The 19,566-nt window shown below is 41.1% G+C and overlaps 1 protein-coding gene across 1 annotated transcript in view; it reads left to right on the top strand.

Moving 5' to 3' along the window:
* SPOCK2 (SPARC (osteonectin), cwcv and kazal like domains proteoglycan 2) overlaps positions 1-7,176 on the top strand; it is a 118,195-nt gene extending 111,019 nt beyond the window's left edge. Inside the window, exon 10 of the mRNA XM_070752230.1 lies at positions 727-7,176. Within this exon, the coding sequence (XP_070608331.1) occupies positions 727-866 (140 nt within the window). The 3' untranslated portion in view covers positions 867-7,176. The remainder of the gene's footprint in view (positions 1-726) is intronic.
* The last annotated feature ends 12,390 nt before the right edge of the window (positions 7,177-19,566 follow it).

Genomic DNA, 19,566 nt, shown 5'->3' with positions numbered 1-19,566 from the left:
AGCTGATCAAGGAGAGAATCAACCTGGAAATAAGGAGGAACTTTCTGACGGTGAGAGCGATCAACCAGTGGAGCAGCTTGCCCGCAGAGGTGGTGAGACTTGAGACTTTCAAGAAAAGACTGGACTGCTACTGGACTAGTATAATGTAGGGTCTCCTGCACTAGTAGGGGGTTGGACTAGATGACCTGCCAGGTCCCTCCCAACTCTAATAATAATAATACTAATAATAAACCGGGACATGGCAGTTGTCATAAATGAGAGTCAGTTGCCAAGCATCTGAATTTTGATCACATGACCATGGGGGCGCTGCAATGGTCGTAAGTGTGAAAAACGGTCCTATGTAGGGGTTTTTCCCAGTGTCGGCGTAACTTTGGTCACTAAACAAACAGTTGTAAGTTGAGGACTGCCTGTATTGTAAGAAGTTGCCTTCTGAAACAGCTTCCAAAATGTTTGAAATTAATACTGAAGAATATAAATTCTCCAGTGCAGTGCTAAGGAGAGTCCAACATGGGTAATACTTCAATCTTATTGGTAGGGACTGAATTTTAATTTATTCACATTGAAGAGCGCCCTCTAGCTGTCAGTGCTCCCTGAGATTGGTTTTCTCCTTCCGGATGTTTCTTCCGGAAGCCAACAATCCATCCCTAAGCTATCTATATTCCCCACGAATGAAGAATTAGGAAATGTTCCCTTCCAACCGCATTTCTCTCGCTCTTGTTTCTATAGACGACATTGTTGGATTCTCAGGGGACTTTGGGAGTGGTGTCGGATGGGAAGACGAGGAAGAGAAGGAGGCAGAGGAAGCCGGCGAGGAAGCTGAAGAAGAAGAAGAGGGAGAAGCAGACGATGGGGGCTATATTTGGTAGATGTTCACTAAGGGGCACTGTCTGGCCAGGAATGCAGGCTGTAGGGCTGGGAGGTAGCAGTCAACACTGGATGGAGAAGAACAACTGAACAAGATGATCAGGAAACACAGTTGAATGTAACTAACTATGGCAGACTGTGGGAGTGCGTGTATGTGTGAATGTATGTACACTTACCTGGGTGGGTCCATTCTCTACGTGGCTCTGGAGATCACTCGCTTTCTTCCCAGCTTACCAGAGATCAAAGCTATAGCCGAGCAAAAAAGGAGGGTGGGGGAGAGTACTCTGCACTGTAGGTTCCAGAGAATCTTTTGTTAATATTGAATTTTTTTAAAAAAAAATTAATGACCAGTGACACATTTCAGCCCCTAACCAGGCTCAAAAGATGTGAGAAACATTTGTCTCATCGCTCTGCCTATGGTGCCCAGCAATATCCTGCAGTATATGTCCTGTCCAAATGCTTGCCAAGCAATCTGCCAATCATTTGTGAGTCTTCATTGCAGTAGATCACCAGAATTTGCCTAACAGGTCAGAAATCAGGAACAATCCACTCTCCTGTGGACTAGACTTTTAGATCTAGGACCGTATTTTTAGATAGGCTTCCAAAATCTTGGAAAAGTTCCCCTGGAAGATGGAACATCCATGCACTGAGTTAATGTATGATTACCTTTACTGGACTTACGCTTCCTGGTTAGGAGAGCTTTCAAATGTGTCTGTATTTGCTTCTAATGTAGTTGATGTGCTAGCTAGTGCTATAGAATAAAGGGCTTTTCAGTCATCTCGACATCCCGATGGAAAGGCAAAGAGTTCTGGGACAGAGATCATTGAGAACATCCGTAAAAAGAATTAAAGCAATTAGTGGTGGAAAAGAAATCAGCAGACTAGATACAGCAACTACAAGAAATGGTTTCCCATGATAAAAGATATGGTTAAGATGGGTATCTCAGTAGCTTTGTTATTATATTGCTCTGTGCCTTGGGTGTGGGAATCTCTAACTGTTCTCCTCCTACGTTCTGCAGTACAAGTCTTTATCTTCACAACATAGTAGAAGAAAGCCATTAGGCATCACCTACAGGAATAAATACAAAATTGCATAATCCGTTTTTAAAAATGAGCATGTGCTTTAGCTAATGATGAAAATGATAATTATAATTATATTCAGCATCCTGAAATCATGTTTTTCCCCCTCTCCAAATATAGACATTGTTTTTCAAAAATTAACCAGTGGGAAACATCTGGGATAAAATAGTGTCATTTTCTTGGTGAGTGGAATGACAAAGCCAATTAAATTCTTTTTTTAGGAAGATCATTTCTTCACCTCCCCTCATTTGGATACACTCCCCCTGTTGTGAGCGAGGATGCTTGCGAGTAATTGAACACCTGTATTACAATCCTGTCCAAGTTGTAGCTGTGCATGTCGTTGGGTGGCATGAAGAAACATTGAGTGCTGGAGTGTATGAGTATGAGTGTGAGTGCACACTGGGAAAAGGGTAGGCAGTTTGGCTTACATCAAATACCCCAATGTTTATGTAGATACTGAGTTTCTGGTTGAACTCTTTGGGACAGTGTGCAAGCACTTTTTAAACAAATCATGGGATTTTAAGCAGCCTCCAGTACATCCAGCCACCTCCATAACAGAGATTTCTTATGTAGTCCAGCTGTGATAATAAACGAGCCTTGCTGTATTGAATTCTCTATCTTCCTCAAATTTACTACTACTACTACTATTCCAACTTTCACACTCCCATACCTTTGCGCACTTCATGTGTTTCTTGATCTTTTCTCATGAAAGAAGAATAGATGGTGGCTGTACAAGACTTGATTTGATTCCTCCCAAGCAGGAGACATTACTTCAGTCATTGATCTCTGGGAAGGAGGGGAGGGGTTCATTGTTGTAAAGACTGCAATTTTCATGTCCTTCAATCCCTTTTTTATCCCCTCTAAGACCTTCTTAGCCTGTATTTTTACCCCCTCTAAGACCTTCTTAGCCTATTACGTTGAAGTTGTCTTCCTTGATTTTTAGTCATGGCCTTTCCTTCCATCTCTGCAGGTGAAATGACTGTGGGTGGCTCCAGGTTTGCACTTCATAGCTATGCATGCTTAAGGAGTTGTAAATACATTCCTTCACACTAAAATGCACTCTGTTGTTGAGGGTAGCCTTCCCAAATGATGCTTGGTAAAGCTAGGTAAGACAAAAGCTAATTAACACAGTTAAAACTAATTAACTGTGTTAATTAGTCTTGCCATTTAGGTTTGCTTGTCAACTTTTGAAGATTCTGTGGGTACCTAGTACAGACAATTGTTGGTTTCCCTTCAGATAATTGAAGGTGATAAAAAAAAAGCCAGCACTCAACTCTGCTGGTAACTCTACCCTCCAACCTTTAAGCCTTTCCTCCCAGGTTTTATAGGTTTTCATTATCAAAAATATAATTATCCATTTACCTTGAAGAGCATAAATAACAAAGGAAGAAAAGGAGGGGAAAACAGCTTTGTGAAAAATAGACAGTAGGATACTGCTTTCATCTCTTTGAGAAGAAACCCCAGTGAGATTTCTCTGAAATTGCTTTCAAGTCTCTTAAAAAAAAATAAAGTTTGCTTAGCTCCACTCTTAATTTTGCCTTAAAAGAAGCCCATTATTTGCCTTGTTTTTTCAGCCAATTCACTGCTGTGTTACTAAAAGCAAAAGCAATAATATCCCTAAAGATCTCCATAAAAGAAGCCCAAAAGAGCCACGTTGGTTCACCTTGACAAGAGGATGTGAATGCAGAACCACCCATAGTTACGATCTGATTTCCTAACACAAGTCAGAGAAATCTAGAAGAAGTTACAACATTTGGAAAGATGAAAGCATTTTTTATTAGTATCATTTTTTTCTCATTCTTAATCCTTAATCAAGACCCATACAGACTCTTTTACTAAGGCTTCACCTCTGGGACATTTTCCAAAGGGTTCAAAGAAGACAGATGAGGTCTAAAAGCTTTTACCAAAGCCCACCTTTTTTCTACATTCACTGAGTGTACAAAAGACCGGCTTCGATCACATGGTTTGCAAAGTCCATCTTGACTTTTTTGACACATGCACACAAGCATTTCCAAGCAACCTGTTTCCTTTGAGTAGGCATGGATTTTTCTAAAAAAGACGAATCGATCTCATCCCCCAAATCACCCAGGCTGAGCTTTTCCCCATGTAGGGACTCTATGGTAAAGTTTGGATATTGTTCTCCAAAATAAGGCCTCCGATTTTGGAGGCAGACTTTTGAGTCATCAAATTTCTGCTTCTACAAGTGAACCATCATACAAAGAGCCTGTATGAAGAGAAACACGGTTAATTAAGGTTCATTAATTTACCTCACTTTCTGAACCAATAGAATATTTGTTCTAACTTGTAAATAAGGAGGGAATATTTAATACACTCACTCTTAACCCCTTTTCTGTACCTCAGTGGTCCATGATGCTCTTATTTATCTCTACTATTGCTTTCTATAAGAATAAGCTACTGTGTCTAGGCAGCTTGGCAATTCAATATAAAAAATCAGATCATTTTAAAAAATAAAGATTCCCTTTGCTGAGGCAAGCAAAATAGGCTAGGTTCTAGGTTATCATCATCTCTCTCCTCTTAGCACCACATCTAACTCTACGGTACAGCATATTACCTAGTAATTCCACTGTATTTAACATCTTTGTGCTGATGGAACTAGAAAGAAAGATTGATGAAGGAAAGCATCTTATTGTAGGGTTAGTTTCAACCAGATATGGAGATATTGGGGTTTTGGAAAACCAGTTTACATTTCTATTCCTTTTTTAAAATCAGAATAATCAACAGTTCATTCTAAATACTAGTCAATGGGATTATCAGAGTGCATATGCATCTAAGTGACTGCAATGCAAATAAAGAATAGCAAAACTAATCTACTGACCCAAATTGTAAACTTGGTGTAATTGATTGCATGGCCTGCTGAATTAATGCTTTTTGAGATGTTAGGATGTTTAACAATTTTAGACATATACCTGTAGGTGTGAATGTAGTTATGTGTCTATAACATGTTCTCAAGCCATGTTTATCATAGAGGTAACTATGATTGCTTGCAGCTTCCCGTTGATCACATATTCAGTAGCAAAGCTCATGTACCTTGAGTGAAAAGTCTCTATAGTTTTAGTCTTAACGTTGTATTTTCTACATTCTGAACTATAAGATTTTAACTTCTCTGGTTATTTTCCCCAACTTTCTTTTCCCCTTTGAATTATGACACATATCAAGAAAAAGCTCAGCTAGCACTTAACTGGGTGAAGAGTTGATTCAGCTGGAACATTAGGTCAGAATACATTAAATTAGCTTCCATTAAATTACTGACTAGAGATTGCTTTCGTCTTCCTTCCATGTGTGCAAGGTCTATTTTCCTTTGATTTGCATCTCTTGTAGATAATTTAAGGAAGGGAATAATGTACCTGAACAGTTTCACAGTCAAGTGAAAAAAGACATTGCAAGCATGAAATGCAGAAATGAAATTACAAGTGCTCTTCACTGTGGGATATTAGGAGATAATCACCCTGTGTATGTTTTCTTCCAGGGATGGTTGAAGTTGAGTTTGATTGCAATTTCCTTGGTAAAAAATGTGATAATGGTTTTGAAGCCAGTTGAGAATTATTTTATGTGTCTCAGTCCAGCATTGATTTGGTTTGACTCAACAACTATGGAATTAGGTTATGGCTGCATGCTGCAATCAACATTTAAAAAATGGTAGTAACCAATTTAGAGCAGTTACATGCCACCCTTTTCCTTCCCAAATCCCACTATAGTTGTTTTAAAGAGAGCCCATCATTATCTTCACTTTTGCAGACTTGGTACCCTGGCAATGAATGAAAAGCACTAGTCTCTCAAGCTGTTGGTTGTACAGCAACAACAGCCATTTTTAAAAATGCTATTTTCTTCAGACAAGTCAGAGGCAAAGCGAAGTCTCATTACTTTCATCTTTATTTGCTTGGCTTGGGCTGCTATGGGTAGGCCATGAAGTTCTCCAGCCACCAATCCCCTGATGGAGTCAAGACTGAATGCATGTTAAAGTGACTCTAGATAAACAGTTCAAAGTACTTGATTAGAGTGTCTGAAGGTGGGAAGTGGGATGGAGCAAAAATTCCCTCCAATGAATTCCAGGGAATTTCCCCAGTTAGGGTGTATTAAGGTGCTTTATTAAATCTGTGCCCTAAAGCAGGGGTCTCCAAAGTTGTCCATTTGAAGACTTGTGGACTTCAACGCCCAGAATTCCCCAGCCAGCTGGGTAGGGAATTCTGGGAGTTGAAAGTCCACAAGTCTTAAAGTGGCCAACCTTGGAGACCCCTGCCCTAGAAAAAACACATACACATCTCTTTGCTGCCATGTTGAAAGTTAAGATGTCTACCTATTTTATTGTGGGACTCCCAGTTTGCTTATTTAAAAAAAACAGAACAGGATTCTTGCCATATGTGACTCCCATAATGCAAACCAATTATAATCAAGGGGTTTTGCTGACAGGAGATTATGGGCAAGCAGAGTCTAACATCTGGAGCTTAAAACTGAGGACGGCTATTCTAAACATAAATCTGTTTATGGCATTAATCCTTTCTCCTTTATATTCAGTATTAATGGACAGAGTGGGGTTTTTTAAAAAGAAAAAAACCCACCTATAGGTAACTATTCTAATGTTATTATGAGTGTTGCATTTCTTTTTTTTAAAAAAGAACATTATATGCTTAATGAATCAGAACTGAAGAGAAACAAATTTGCCTGTAGCCTGGGGAACCTATTTTATAAGTCTGACGTGCAATAATAACTTCTGAATTTTAGAGTTAAAGATCGTGTTTGCGTGCTTCAATTTCAGTTTGTATATTAAGTGCTATAATTGTATCTCGATAATTCTAGATGTTGAATACGAATTCAAGTGTTAGAATGTATGTGTGTGTACCATGGGTGCTAGGACACTGTGGGCACGATCCTGCAAAGTTCATCGCCTGTGTGCTTCCCTTGGGAGACTTAAAATCTACCCATTGGGAACCCTTAATGGGGTGTTTTTAAAAAGCTAAACTTTGGCAGGATCCTGCCTCTGATTTTTCTGTTCCTAGAGCTTTTCTTCCTTATCACCCAGCTGTGACATTCTTGTGCTGCTTCTCTATGGCTCCCTGGAAAAATCAAATTTCACCTTTGTGGTGTCTGCCTACTATTTTAATTACTTACTTTAACGACTTACTTAAGCTAAGGAAACAAGTGCACACATACACCAGTCCGAGAAAGGAAATATGACAATATTTTTTAAGAAAAGGAATAAACATTTATAAACACCGGTCTCTTTACGTTTTCACTTTTGTTGGTGTTGTGGTGTTGAAACAAATACAAGGTGGATGAGAGGGTTCAATATGAAGAAGATGGATGAGAATGTCATAGATTTAGACTGTATACACTTCCTGATAAACTCCAAAGTTAAGGAAAGGTAATTTAGATAAGAAACACACTAACTCTATCTTTAAAGGAAGGTTACACAAACAGAATCTCACAAGTTTGAAAATACATCTGCACCCTTCCCTCCCCTTTATAGGCCAAGAATGAGGGAGGGTCCCTTCTGAGATGTTTGCCATGATCACATTCCTTTTGGAGAATTTGCTGCCTCTCATCTGATTGTTGTCTAGTCTGTGGCTCTTCCTCTTGTCTCTAAAAATCATTTTCACAAGCCATTACACAATTCTGCCTACATGTTAATTTACAAAAGTCATTTATGAATGGGAGAAAGCAAAAAAGAACCTTGGAACAAATGTACTATATTGTACAATTTTGAGGATACTGATTCACTGTTGAATCCACCACAGTTTGTTCATTCATTCATTCAGTCATTCATTTGTCAAAACATTTCTTCCATAATAAATTTGATGAAGAAAATGTCATGGTTAAAGAAGATGCCATGACATGGTTTTTGCAGCCCGAGATTAAACTGGTTGGCCCTCTTGGACAATGAGGAACAGAACTTACTCTCTTGAGTCAGCCTCAGAAATATATTTTTCAGTACTAAACTAACCCATACAGAAAGTTGCTGCCTTGCCTTCCTGCATAATGTTTTGGATTCTTGCTCCATATACTCTTGGCTAGTTAGCAGGTGATTCCATCTGAATGAAAAACTTTCTAAAAAAACTGACTCTTGTTTGCTTTTTGCTCTGTCAGAACATGTGTCTGGGCGTTGAAGTCCACAAGTCTTAAAATGGCCAACTTTTCAAAAAGCTTGCATCACTTTTTATGTGTTCTTTTTAAAACTATAGTATGTGAATGCCCTCAAGATAGAAATGAGGCATTAGTAATCTAGGATCAACTATTGTTTACATTAGAACATAGAATAACAGGGTTAGAAGGTGTTATGCCAGGCTCTTGGCAATTAGCCCCCTATGAGTTCAGAATAAGTTTCAAACAGACAGCCAGTAAATAAATCAAGTTTATATGCAGTCTTGCAAAAACAATTCCCAAAAGGAGTCAAATTACTCTCACCCAAAGGTTCTTTGATGCTGGAACGTGCCAAAAAAAGGATTAAATGACGAAGCTATAAAACCACAGGACTTTTGCAAACTTCACCAGAGTCCTTGAAAACAGAAGGCAACCCCATGCTACTCAAATCTTCTTCTCATTCTCACAAAACGGATAAACGCCCATGGCTTGGCCCTTCCAAACTCTCTTATTTATCTTAGGCTCTTTAAGTATAATTACCCCTTGAACAGCTGTACGCTCTTATTTCCTCACCTGCGCAACTGATTCCTCCATGCCATAATTTTGCGCACACGGGGATCCAAGATTGGGTCATCCATGATAGCATCCCCTTCTCCCGAGCTGGAGAACTGGCTGGTGGACTGGCTGCACCCATCCCCCCATCTGCCTCTTCTCCCTCACTGTCTGTCTCTGCCAGTTTCACTGTCCGATTCAGCTGGCAACCAAACAGGTCTCTGATAAACACAGGATTCCCATAAATCTACATCAAAATCCACAGCTGTAGGAGCTGGACCAGAGCCAACCATAACAGAAGGGACCTTGGAGGTCTTCTAATCCAACCCCTCTCCAAGTAGGAGACTAGTACTCCAGTAAAGGTGAAGCATTTTTTGTTTGGGTGCACATGCGCACAACCCCAGACATATGCACACTCCCACCACCACATACACGTTTGAAAAGTCAAAACAATGTTCTTTATACCAAAAATTCAAATAAACTAAGCACTCTTTTTGTATAGCAAAGAGCACTCATCTCCAAACCAACTGGTAATTTGTACAAGTCCCTTATCAGTTCTGTGATACTTAGTTTGCAGCTGTGAGGCAATTCACAGTTCTTCTTCTTTCACAAAGTGAAACACACTTTGCTCTGATTTAGTTTCAAAGCGGGGGAAAATCAGCACACAAAGGGCAAAGTCAGCAAGGCAGGCACGAAACACAACAATCAGGTAATCCTCCACAATGGCCAAACCCACAGGCTGCTATTTATAGCAGCCTCACTAATTACCACAGCCCCACCCAACCACAGGTGGCCTCATTTTCTTTGATAATAATCTCTCAGTTGTTGCTGCATGCGTGGCTGTACCATTAACTCTTGTTCTGAATCCAAGGAGGAGACAGATAATTGATCTCCTTCTGAACTGTCTGCCACATTCTCCTCCTCCCTGTTATTCATGTCTTCTTGGTCAGAGGAGCCTTCATCATCAGATTTCACCGGGAGCAAAACAGGCCTGCGGCATGTGGATGTCTCCCTCACATCCACAGTCCTTGGGGCAGGAGCTGGGGCAGAGCTAACCACAACATTTTCTAGGTTGGATCTCTCTTTAATGATCTTCCACACATTACTTATCCTGCTCTGTGATGCTTTATAGCAGTGTTTCCCAACCTTGGCCACTTGAAGCTATCTGGACTTCAACTCCCAGAATTCGCTGGCTGGGGAATTCTGGGAGTTGAAGTCCAGATAGCTTCAAGTGGCCAAGGTTGGGAAACACTGCTTTATAGAATAAGTTGACTCTCTGTGACAACCCCTCAAGTACTGGAAGACTATTATCAAATCACCCCTAGACCTTCTTTTAGATTAGAGTCATGATGGTGAAACTATGGCACATGTGCCACAGGTGGCACAAGGAGCCATATTGGAGGACACGCGAGACTTTACCCTGTGTCAGCTTCAGTGCACGTGCACACTCTGTCCAGCTGATTTCGCCCTCCAGATGCTTCAGGGAGGCTTCCCGGAAGCCCCAGAGGCAAAAAAAAAAATCACCCAATGGACAAATCGGAAGTTCAGGAAAATGTACTTCTGTGCTGTTGTTTGCACTCTGGAGGGTTCAGGGAAGCTTCCTGAAGCCCTAGAGTGCAAAAAACAGCACAATGGGCAAACCGGAAGTGTGTTTTTCTGAACTTCCAGTTTGCCTGTTATGCTGTTTTTTGCACTCTGAAGCTTCAAAAAGCTTCCCTGAACCCTCCAGAGTGCAAAAAACAACACAATGGCAAACCAGAAGTGTGCTTTCCTGAACTTTCAGTTTGCACCTTTGGGGATTTTTTTTTCACATACCAGGCTTCAGTAGGACCTATGCACATGCGCGGGGGTGCACAGGGGCTGTGCATGTATGTGGGGGGAGGGAAGGGGTGTGGGCATGTGCATGCATGCTAGCACACCCCCACACACCCTTTTGGCACACGAACCAAAAAAGGTTGACCATCACTAGACTAGAGGTATCTAATTCTCGCAACTGTTCATCACATTAGCAGCCTGGGGAAAGTGGGCAGATTTATGTAGAGGGAAAAACACAATCTTGATGATTGCTGGAACATTTTTGGAATGGCTAATGGCCTGTGCTCACAAGATACAAACCAGGCAGAGATCTATACCTGATCCAGAGCATCTCCTGTGAATGTGAGCTGACAGTGTTGGTAGGAAAGACTTGCTGGCAGGTACATTCACAACAGTTTCATTATTGCAGGTTTTGTTTGAAAAGCCTTATTGCTCTTTTTTTTTAAGAGTGCTGGGAAAGTTTGGAAGGAGAAGTGGTAAAGCATAGGGATACTGAAGAATTTAGCATCCTGGAATGAAAAGAAACAAGCAAACAGAAGAGCAAAGTTGGAGGTTTTTGTGTTCATGGGATGGCATTCAAAGAATCTGAACTAAAGCAAGGAGGGAGTAAATTCCAAATGAACAGGGAGATATTCAAAATGAGGAGTCACTTCTACACTTCATATGCTCCAATTCAGCAAAGGAATCCATCTTCCAACATTTTTCCATGGAGTCACACTTCTGCTTCAATGTCTTTGTTTGTAGAAATTTTGCACCAAAAAAAGAGCTATCACTCAGCCTCACACTCAATTTAAAGACATAACACCACAATGTTACGCTCAGTAGTTGGTAACCCAAATGTGTACATGTATGGGAAGAGCAATGATGATGATGATGATGATGATGACGACGACGACGACGACACCTGGAAAGACCCATTACTTTTTTGCAGGTATGTACAAAGATTGGCTGTAAGGAGGCTCCTAACAGCCATTACCAAAACCTGTATTCTGTCCTTCTAACTAAATCATAAGGTTAAAAAAAAATTAAGATGTTTGAGGATACAACCGAGTGTCAGAAATTAAAAGATTATCTGCACTATTTTCCCCTATCATAAATTCACTGAATGGGATAGTAAAAGCTTTCTGCACAAGACATCACCGTGTGCTATTCCTGCAGCGCTGACAGCCTGTTTGCATCTTAAGTTAAACATAAAGATAAAAACAGGCTTAGCCTCATGGGCTCTTCAAAAAACCACTTCTGCCAGGATAATCTCTTAATGCAGATTTTAAAGGCATCAGTTGCCGGAAAAGATGGCCTCCAGCAATAACTCAAACCTTCATCCTCACAATAAGGGATACAGCTATTATTATTTTTTTCAGAAATATGGGGGTTTTTTCCATTCTGTAAATGCCTAGGCATCCATATAGAGATAAAGAGGGTTAGTAATAGGACTTTTGTTGGCTCTGCTAAAAAGTGGCAGAAAGAAAGCAGGCTTTTTTTTTTTTTACTTTTCCAGTTTGATAGTTGCAATTGAATTCTCTGATTCCTCTAGAGCTGAGGAAACAGGAGCTCAGCCAACTTGAAATGGGCAAGAAGTGCTGAATTCTTCCCAAATGGCAAAGGCCTTTTCCTGTGGTTAGCAAGGGTGTCGCACAATGTCAATCTGTGACAGCAGTTCTTAAACCACAAGCCAACAAGCCACAAAGATTTTCTTCTCTCTCTTTCTTTTCCCATTAACATCAAGGCATCGCTCCGGGATGGGCCTTGTGCCAAGACTTTGCGAATTGCAGCTGTCTCTTCAGCTGCCAGCATTCCTTGGTCCATTTTCAGGAGCCCACAATGGTGAGCCTGTTCAGTGGTTTTGTACGCTCAGCACCTGCTGGGGCTTCAGGGATCACTCTCATTTCACACTCCAAATACTCCTTCCAAAGTTCAAAGCACTGTACATGCAATACCGTTCTCGGCATACTTCATCAACATGGCTGCCCCTGTTACGTAGCACCCATGTAGGTGGAATAAACCATCTCAAGGAACAGGTGAGGCAGAAGAGATTTTGCGGTGCCATCTTGCTGAAGGGAAGGCATCACTGGAGATCAGACAGACAAAACTATTAGGCCAATCTTAACAAAATATCAAGAAAAGTAAGGAAAAGTATAACAATAATCTCTGTTCTCCACAATACTGATTTCACTTACTCCCCATTCAAGAGAAGAAAGGCCAGCTTGTGAAGAAAAATATGGCTTGAGGCAACCGGAATCCATCTTTGCCACACTTTCCTTGGCGAAAATTCTAAAATAGAAGGTTCAGAAATAGAAGGTTCTAGAACCAATGATACTCCATCCTTCACCCTTAGCTATGCTTTCCTGAAAGATATATTTGTTTACAATCAAATCAATCTAATCATAATTCTTATCACTAGATAGGAATTGTTAATTCAATCATTAAAACCATGGTTTATTTCCTAGTCTAAACAGGTTTATAATCCCAACCCCAATCTTTATAATCCCAATCACTAATAAGAGTGCAGGATTGTCTGCCATACTTTGGTCCTGAATATAAATTTTTCAATTATCAGAAAACAAGGTAGATTTTATTTCTAGAAGGTACCTATTACATAAAGCAATTGGGTGCTAGCATTTTTTGTTTCAGATTAATTTTCATCACAAAATGGATTGATGATCTTACAGGCAGCAAATAGGAAGATGATTAGGACCTGAAGTGGCTCTATTTCAATTAATTGCTGGGGATATTTAGAGAACATTTTTACCATTTTAAACTGCAGTACCACATCATGTAAACTTTTCCATTCATTGCCTTCCTTCTCTCTGTATGTGCAAGAGAGGACGTAGCTTTTATCTCCATGATAGCAAGCAGAATAATAAACATTAAATGCGTGATGGTACCTCTGAGATCTGTTAATTTTCATGAAACACAAAAGTTTTGATTTTTACCATTTTTGTTGCTTTTTAAATAATTTTCGACACACCAGGATTTAATTTTGTTTAACTGCATTTAATTTTTTCTATAAAGATCATCTTTTAGAAACTTATCCTGGTAGTATGGATTCATTGAACTGTGGACTTTCCTATCTCTGAAGTTTAAAGCAGCGCACTGCAAGAAAAATGGAAACATTGCACTCTCCCACCAGTGATGGGGTCCTACGGGAACGGTCAGGAACGCAGTTCCGGTAGCCACATATCACAATTCCAGTAGATAGGAAGCCTGCTCAGAAATGTTTGTTTGTTTGTTTGTTTGTTTGTTTGTTTGTTCGTTCATTTGTTTGTTTATTTATTTTGTCCAATACACAATGAGGGTTTTAGTATGTGTACACATAGTAAAATACATGATGAAGGTTATAGAGGAGATACTCATAGCAAAATATATCTAAGAAATAATAGAAAAGAAGGTATAGTAATAGAACATATCAATGAAAGAATAGAAGAGATATGGGAATAGAAGAAAGGTATAGGAGATATAGGAGAGCAATAGGACAGGGGACGGAAGGCACTCTAGTGCACTTGTACTTGCCCCTTACTGACCTCTTAGGAATCTGGATAGGTCAACTGTAGATAATCTAAGGGTAAAGTGTTGGGGGTTTGGGGATGACACTATGGAGTCCGGTAATGAGTTCCACGCTTCGACAACTCGGTTACTGAAGTCATATTTTTTACAGTCAAGTTCAGAGCGGTTAATATTAAGTTTAAATCTGTTGTGTGCTCTTGTGTTGTTGTGGTTGAAGCTGAAGTAGTCGCCAACATGCAGGACGTTGCAGCATATGATCTTGTGGGCAATACTTAGATCTTGTTTACGTCGTCTTATATCTCCTGATGAACCCTCTCATAGAACAAAATTCACAAGAAGGAAATATTGGGGTAGAAAATGGGATGCGGCGGCTGTAAGAGGGGGGACATGTGATAGAAAACATAGAGGATAGAAACAGTCCTTGGAATTTAATAATTCACTACCTCTTGCCCTAAGTAAAATGTCATGTTACTTTATTTACTTAGGGAAACGCTTTGGCCTAAAATAGTGCTGTTAAAAATTCTGTATGCATCTTCTTTTGCCATCTAGTATGCTGGATATTTCAGCACAAACTGAGAAGCAATTCAACCTTGACAGGACTTCACATGACAGTTGTTTTTAAGTCTCTGAATCTCGCAGCAAGAGTTGACACAACACCAACTCCGGAAAACTCCATGTGGCCAGCTTCCACAAATTCAATCAGATGAGGCCTGTCCCTTTCGGCTTCGTTGGGCTCTCTAAGGAATTTCCAATAGGAACTTGAATTTACCCATTGTTTCTAATGTCGCTTCTTGCTGCATCTCCAAATGTCTGAGCCCATTAATCAAAAGCAGCAATGGCAGATAAGACATTCTTATTCTATAGAATTAATGCACACCTTTTTCACCGGCTGATAGATGATTTGGCCAATTTATGCAGCAGTGGGACAAGGAACAATAACATTTGCTATATAAAAGATACTTTAAGAAATTGTGTAAAAAGATCAGTTTGCCATCACAATTGGATGATGCAAATTTGGGAGAGCTAGATAAGAAATAGTTTACATGTTGCTTCTCTATTGCAGTGGATAGAGATGCTGACAGGAGCATCTGCAGAGAACTAGAAGAAGAAGTCAAGATGGCAGCTTCTGTCACATGATCAAAACTTGTATATTGATGTCTTGGATGTCTTTTTCTTTGAAGACCCCTTTTTCACACATACCCCTCCAGGGAGGTTTCGGGACGATCTGTCTAGAATCGGCACCTCCAAACAGCGGGGATTCAGTATCCCTCCCACGAGCGCAAAGGAGAAGCCGTCTCGCTGCGGTGGTGACCATGCCCCTCCACCCCAGGCAGGCCTTTGTAAGTCTTAAAAATACAGGCCTTGAGTAAAGGGAGGTGCCATTTATTTGCTTATTCTTGAATGGATAACTAATCTTATGAAGAAGTTGGAAGGGAAACAATACTTGTGGATTGTATAAATACTCCTTAGGTTAGCATATTTGCTTGGATCCTCTGCAGTGTCAAAGCTTATTGCTAGTTATCAACAATCCTGTTCTCTATTTATAGATAGCCAGGTACCTACAAACCTGTGTCCATCTGTAGGGGATCATTTCCATTGTCTTTCTGGATAGAATAGGCCTGGTTTCTATGGTCTAAAATAGTGATGGCAAACCTATGGCACGCAGAGCCATATCAATGGGCACATGAGCTCAGGTCTGGCAGGCATGTGCATGCCAGCCAGCTGATTTTCAGGCATTCTGGACCCACTGGGAGTCAGGAAACAGGCTGCTTCCAGCCTCCAGAGGCGGTGGGAAAGGCCCATTTTTTGGTCTCTCCAACCTCCAGAGCCTTTCTAGGAGCCTGGGGAGGGCAAAAATGGCCTTCCCCACCCCCACAGAGACCCTCCTGGATCCAGGAATGGCCCATATGGAATTTGGGAAATGGGCCATTTCTGGCCTCCAAAAGACTTTGGGAGGGGAGGCCATTTTTGCCATCCCTAGGCCCCTAGAAATGCTCTGAAGCCTGGGGAGAGCGAAAAACAGGCATGCCATCACATGTCGGGAGCAGAGGGGGAATCACACATGGATGTGCAGTGGGGGCATGGAGTTATGGGTAGGGGCATTGTTGTAGTTGGCTCTGGGCCAGCTCCTGCTCCAAGGACTGTGGGGGTTGATGTGGGAGAATCCTCACATTATCAGAAGCCGGTTTTACTGCAACAGCTTCTGATAGTGAAGCGTCTGTGTCAGAGGAAGATTCTGGAAGTGAAGTAGGATCAACAGAGGAGGTAATTACAGGCAGCCCATTAGCTAATTACCCCATTAGTTAAGCAGCAGCAGCATCATTATCATCGTTAGATTCAGAAGGGGAGGCATTCATAGATGTTCGCAGACACAGGTTGATGTCAAGGAAGGAACAAATGCACAAGTATTATAGGCAATAAGGGAGAACACCTATGGCTGGGACAATTAGGCTAATGGGGCTGCTGATAAATTGCCAGTGTTGTTGCCTCTCGGCATGGGAGTTTATCCGTTTTATGAGAGTGAGAGACTTGTGGTTTGCTTCGGGATTTACAAAGACTTTTGTGAACAGCTTCAGGATTTTCAAGGACTTTGTGGAACAATTCACAGTTAAGTCTCAGCGTGAGGACTCTTGAGGTGGGGTGGCTGTGACGTCTTCACAGCTGCCTTTTATCTGCTTTGCTTTTGTTTGATGTTTTTCACAGCATTCAAGGCTTGTGGTGTGTGGGAGAGCACTTTGGCTGACTAAAAGTATGTTTTGGACAGTATTTTCCTTTTGATAAACCAACTTTGTTTACTTTACAAAACGTGTGTGTTTGAATTTCTCCTTTGGACTTAAATTGGGAGCTTGTAACCTGAAGCCCGGCATAACAGGCATGTGTGTGCACAATCCCCCCCGCACTCCCCCTGTTTGGCAAGCGAACCAAAAAAGGTTCACCATCACTGGTCTAAAATGCCCCCCAACGGTAACATAATTCTACATCTTGTGCTGTGCCAGAGTTGTGCAATGTCTCGATGCAACTAAAGTTGTTAATTATTGTCCTTTCTTAATTGATGCTTGCTGCATTCCTCTAGGTTATTTGCCTGAAGATCTAATCCTGTTTTCCAGCAAGCAATACTCCAGAGAGCCAAGTATAGAACTACCAAAGAGGTTATCCCTGCCTTTATTAAACATAATGGGTCACAGAAAGGTCACAGACCTGTTATGTTCAATATTATCCCTGGGTGATGTCACCACCCAGTTAAAGTCTGGTTTATTAAAAAGACCAAATTAGGACTTTCAAAAATGAATGCCATTTTGTGAATTTGCCTTTTTAATTTGTTTCATTCTCTGTTTAGCTTTTGCCCATCCTGGGGGGAAAACAGAGATTCACTTCTAGCTTGGTTCATTGCCGAGTTTATTGAGGTAACCACAGGCATTTGTCTACATTTGCTGGAGTCATGATGGTCCCTAGGTAACATATGCCAACACCTTGGCACCAACAAGCAATTCCTTGGCCAATTCATATGTTTGCTTCTATAAAGAGAAAATCACTGCAGGCTGAGGAGAAGAGCTATTTGATCATTTGGAAACTTGCATCTGATTTAGATGCAGCCACAGGCTAACAGAATATGAAAAAATAAATCTCTTAGCAAGGATACAGAAAACATTTCAGTCACCTTCTGAAATGTTTTTGATTTGGCCAGATCCATGGCATGGATTGCCCCTGTAATTATGTAGGCAGATGGGGAGGAAGGTATCCACCAAGAACACAAGCGAGCAGTTCAGACAAGGAGATCCAAACTCATTGGTATCCTCACATTGCAATAACAGGACATTCAATTTTGCTGCTACTAGGATTGTTGGATGAGCAGGTACAAAAACAGCCAGGGAAGTGATTGAAGCCTGGGAAATGGACCCCATGTCAATAAACAGGAGTGCTGGGGTTTTTTATCACCAGCTTATCAAGTACTTTAGGTGGTGAAGGCTTGGCAGCACAAGCAAACAATACCCAATGTTAGTAGCCAGCCATCAACACCCCAATCAACATCTTAAAAGCCACACACAATAAGCACCATATAAATACCACACAGAGAACAGCCCAAAGTACACACTCTGATGGAGAGATGTTCCCGGAGGCTGGGTGGGAACCAAGAAGAATATAGCATGTCTGAAAGCTTGGAAGGTTAAATCTCTGGTGCCAGTGACCAACTGATATTGGATCCTGGTTTTGATTTCCCTGGTATCCTCTTAAAATCTCATCCTAATCTGTCCAATCTTTCTTTAATTTCCCAGTTCAAATCATGTAATACCTGTTGTGGTTAGCTCTGGCCCAGCTCCTGCCCCAAGGACTGTGGATGTGGGGGAGACATCCACATGCTGCAGGCCTGTTTTGCCCCCGGTGGAATCTGATGATGAAGGCTCCTCTGACCAAGAAGACATGAGTGACAGGGAGGAGGAGAATGTGGCAGAGAGCTCAGAAGGAGATCAATTATCTAGCTCCTCCTTGGATTCAGAACAAGAGTTAATGATACAGCCACGTATGCGGAGAGCGATGCATAGGCAACAACAACTGAGAGATTATTATCAAAGAAAATGAGGCCACCTGTGGTTGGGTGGGGCTGTGGTAATTAGTGAGGCTGCTATAAATAGCAGCCTGTGGGTTTGGCTATTGTGTTTTGTGACTGCTTTACTGACTTCGACCTTGGTGTGTTGCTTTTTCCCTGCTTTGAAACTAAACCAGAGCAAAGTGTGTTTCACTTTGTGAAAGAAGGAGGACTGTGAATTGCCTCGCAGCTGCAAGCTAAGTATCTCAGAACTGATAAGGGACTTGTACAAATTACCAGTTGGTTTGGAGATGAGTGCTCTTTGCTATACCAAAAGAGGGCTTAGTTTAAGTGAATTTTCATGATAAAGAACATTGTTTTGAATTTTCAAACGTGTGTGTCTGAAATTTGTACCTGTGAATTTTTGGGAGGAGTCTACCAGAGAGCCCAACAGAACAAATACCTGTATCTGCATAATATTGCTACCTATCAGAAATGAACATCTCTAAGTATTCCATTCGAAAGAGGTAACATCCTAGTTGAAGCTAAATCTGTAGGTCCTCACGGTTAGCCCTGAAAGCAGTACTAGGGACCTCATTTTCAGTTAGCATCAGTGAAGGGCTGCAAAAAATGTTACTACCACACTGTGGGCATGGCTTATTTTGTGGGTGTGGCTTGCCGGCCATGTGACCAGGTGGGAATGGCAGGACATTCATATGACCAGGGGTGGCTTAAAGGTCATGTGACTGGCTTATAGGGGTCCAACTTGACTTCATTCACGTCAAGGGTTTGGGTTAGGGTTAGGGTGCCTGGCCTCTCCTCGCCTCAAAGAGATACAATTTCTCTTACTATTACTGAACATCCAAAATGTACTATTTAATTCTATGTGTATATGCCATATGTGTACATACATATTACACACAAGCACACAAAAATATACACTACTATAAAAAGTGTATGTACACACACGCACACAAGCACAGCTCTTCTAAATTATACACATTCAACCTCATTTACTGTGATAGGAAAAACATACCCAGAGCCCAGAACAGGGGGGGCAGAGTCAATTTTTTTCTACTGGTTCTGCGTACCTGACCGTACTCGTAGGAGCCCATCCCTGCTTAGCATGTA

This window comes from Erythrolamprus reginae, chromosome 5 (assembly GCF_031021105.1).
Source record: "Erythrolamprus reginae isolate rEryReg1 chromosome 5, rEryReg1.hap1, whole genome shotgun sequence".
Classification (NCBI taxonomy): domain Eukaryota; kingdom Metazoa; phylum Chordata; class Lepidosauria; order Squamata; family Dipsadidae; genus Erythrolamprus; species Erythrolamprus reginae.
This window is presented reverse-complemented; position numbering and strand designations above follow the sequence as displayed.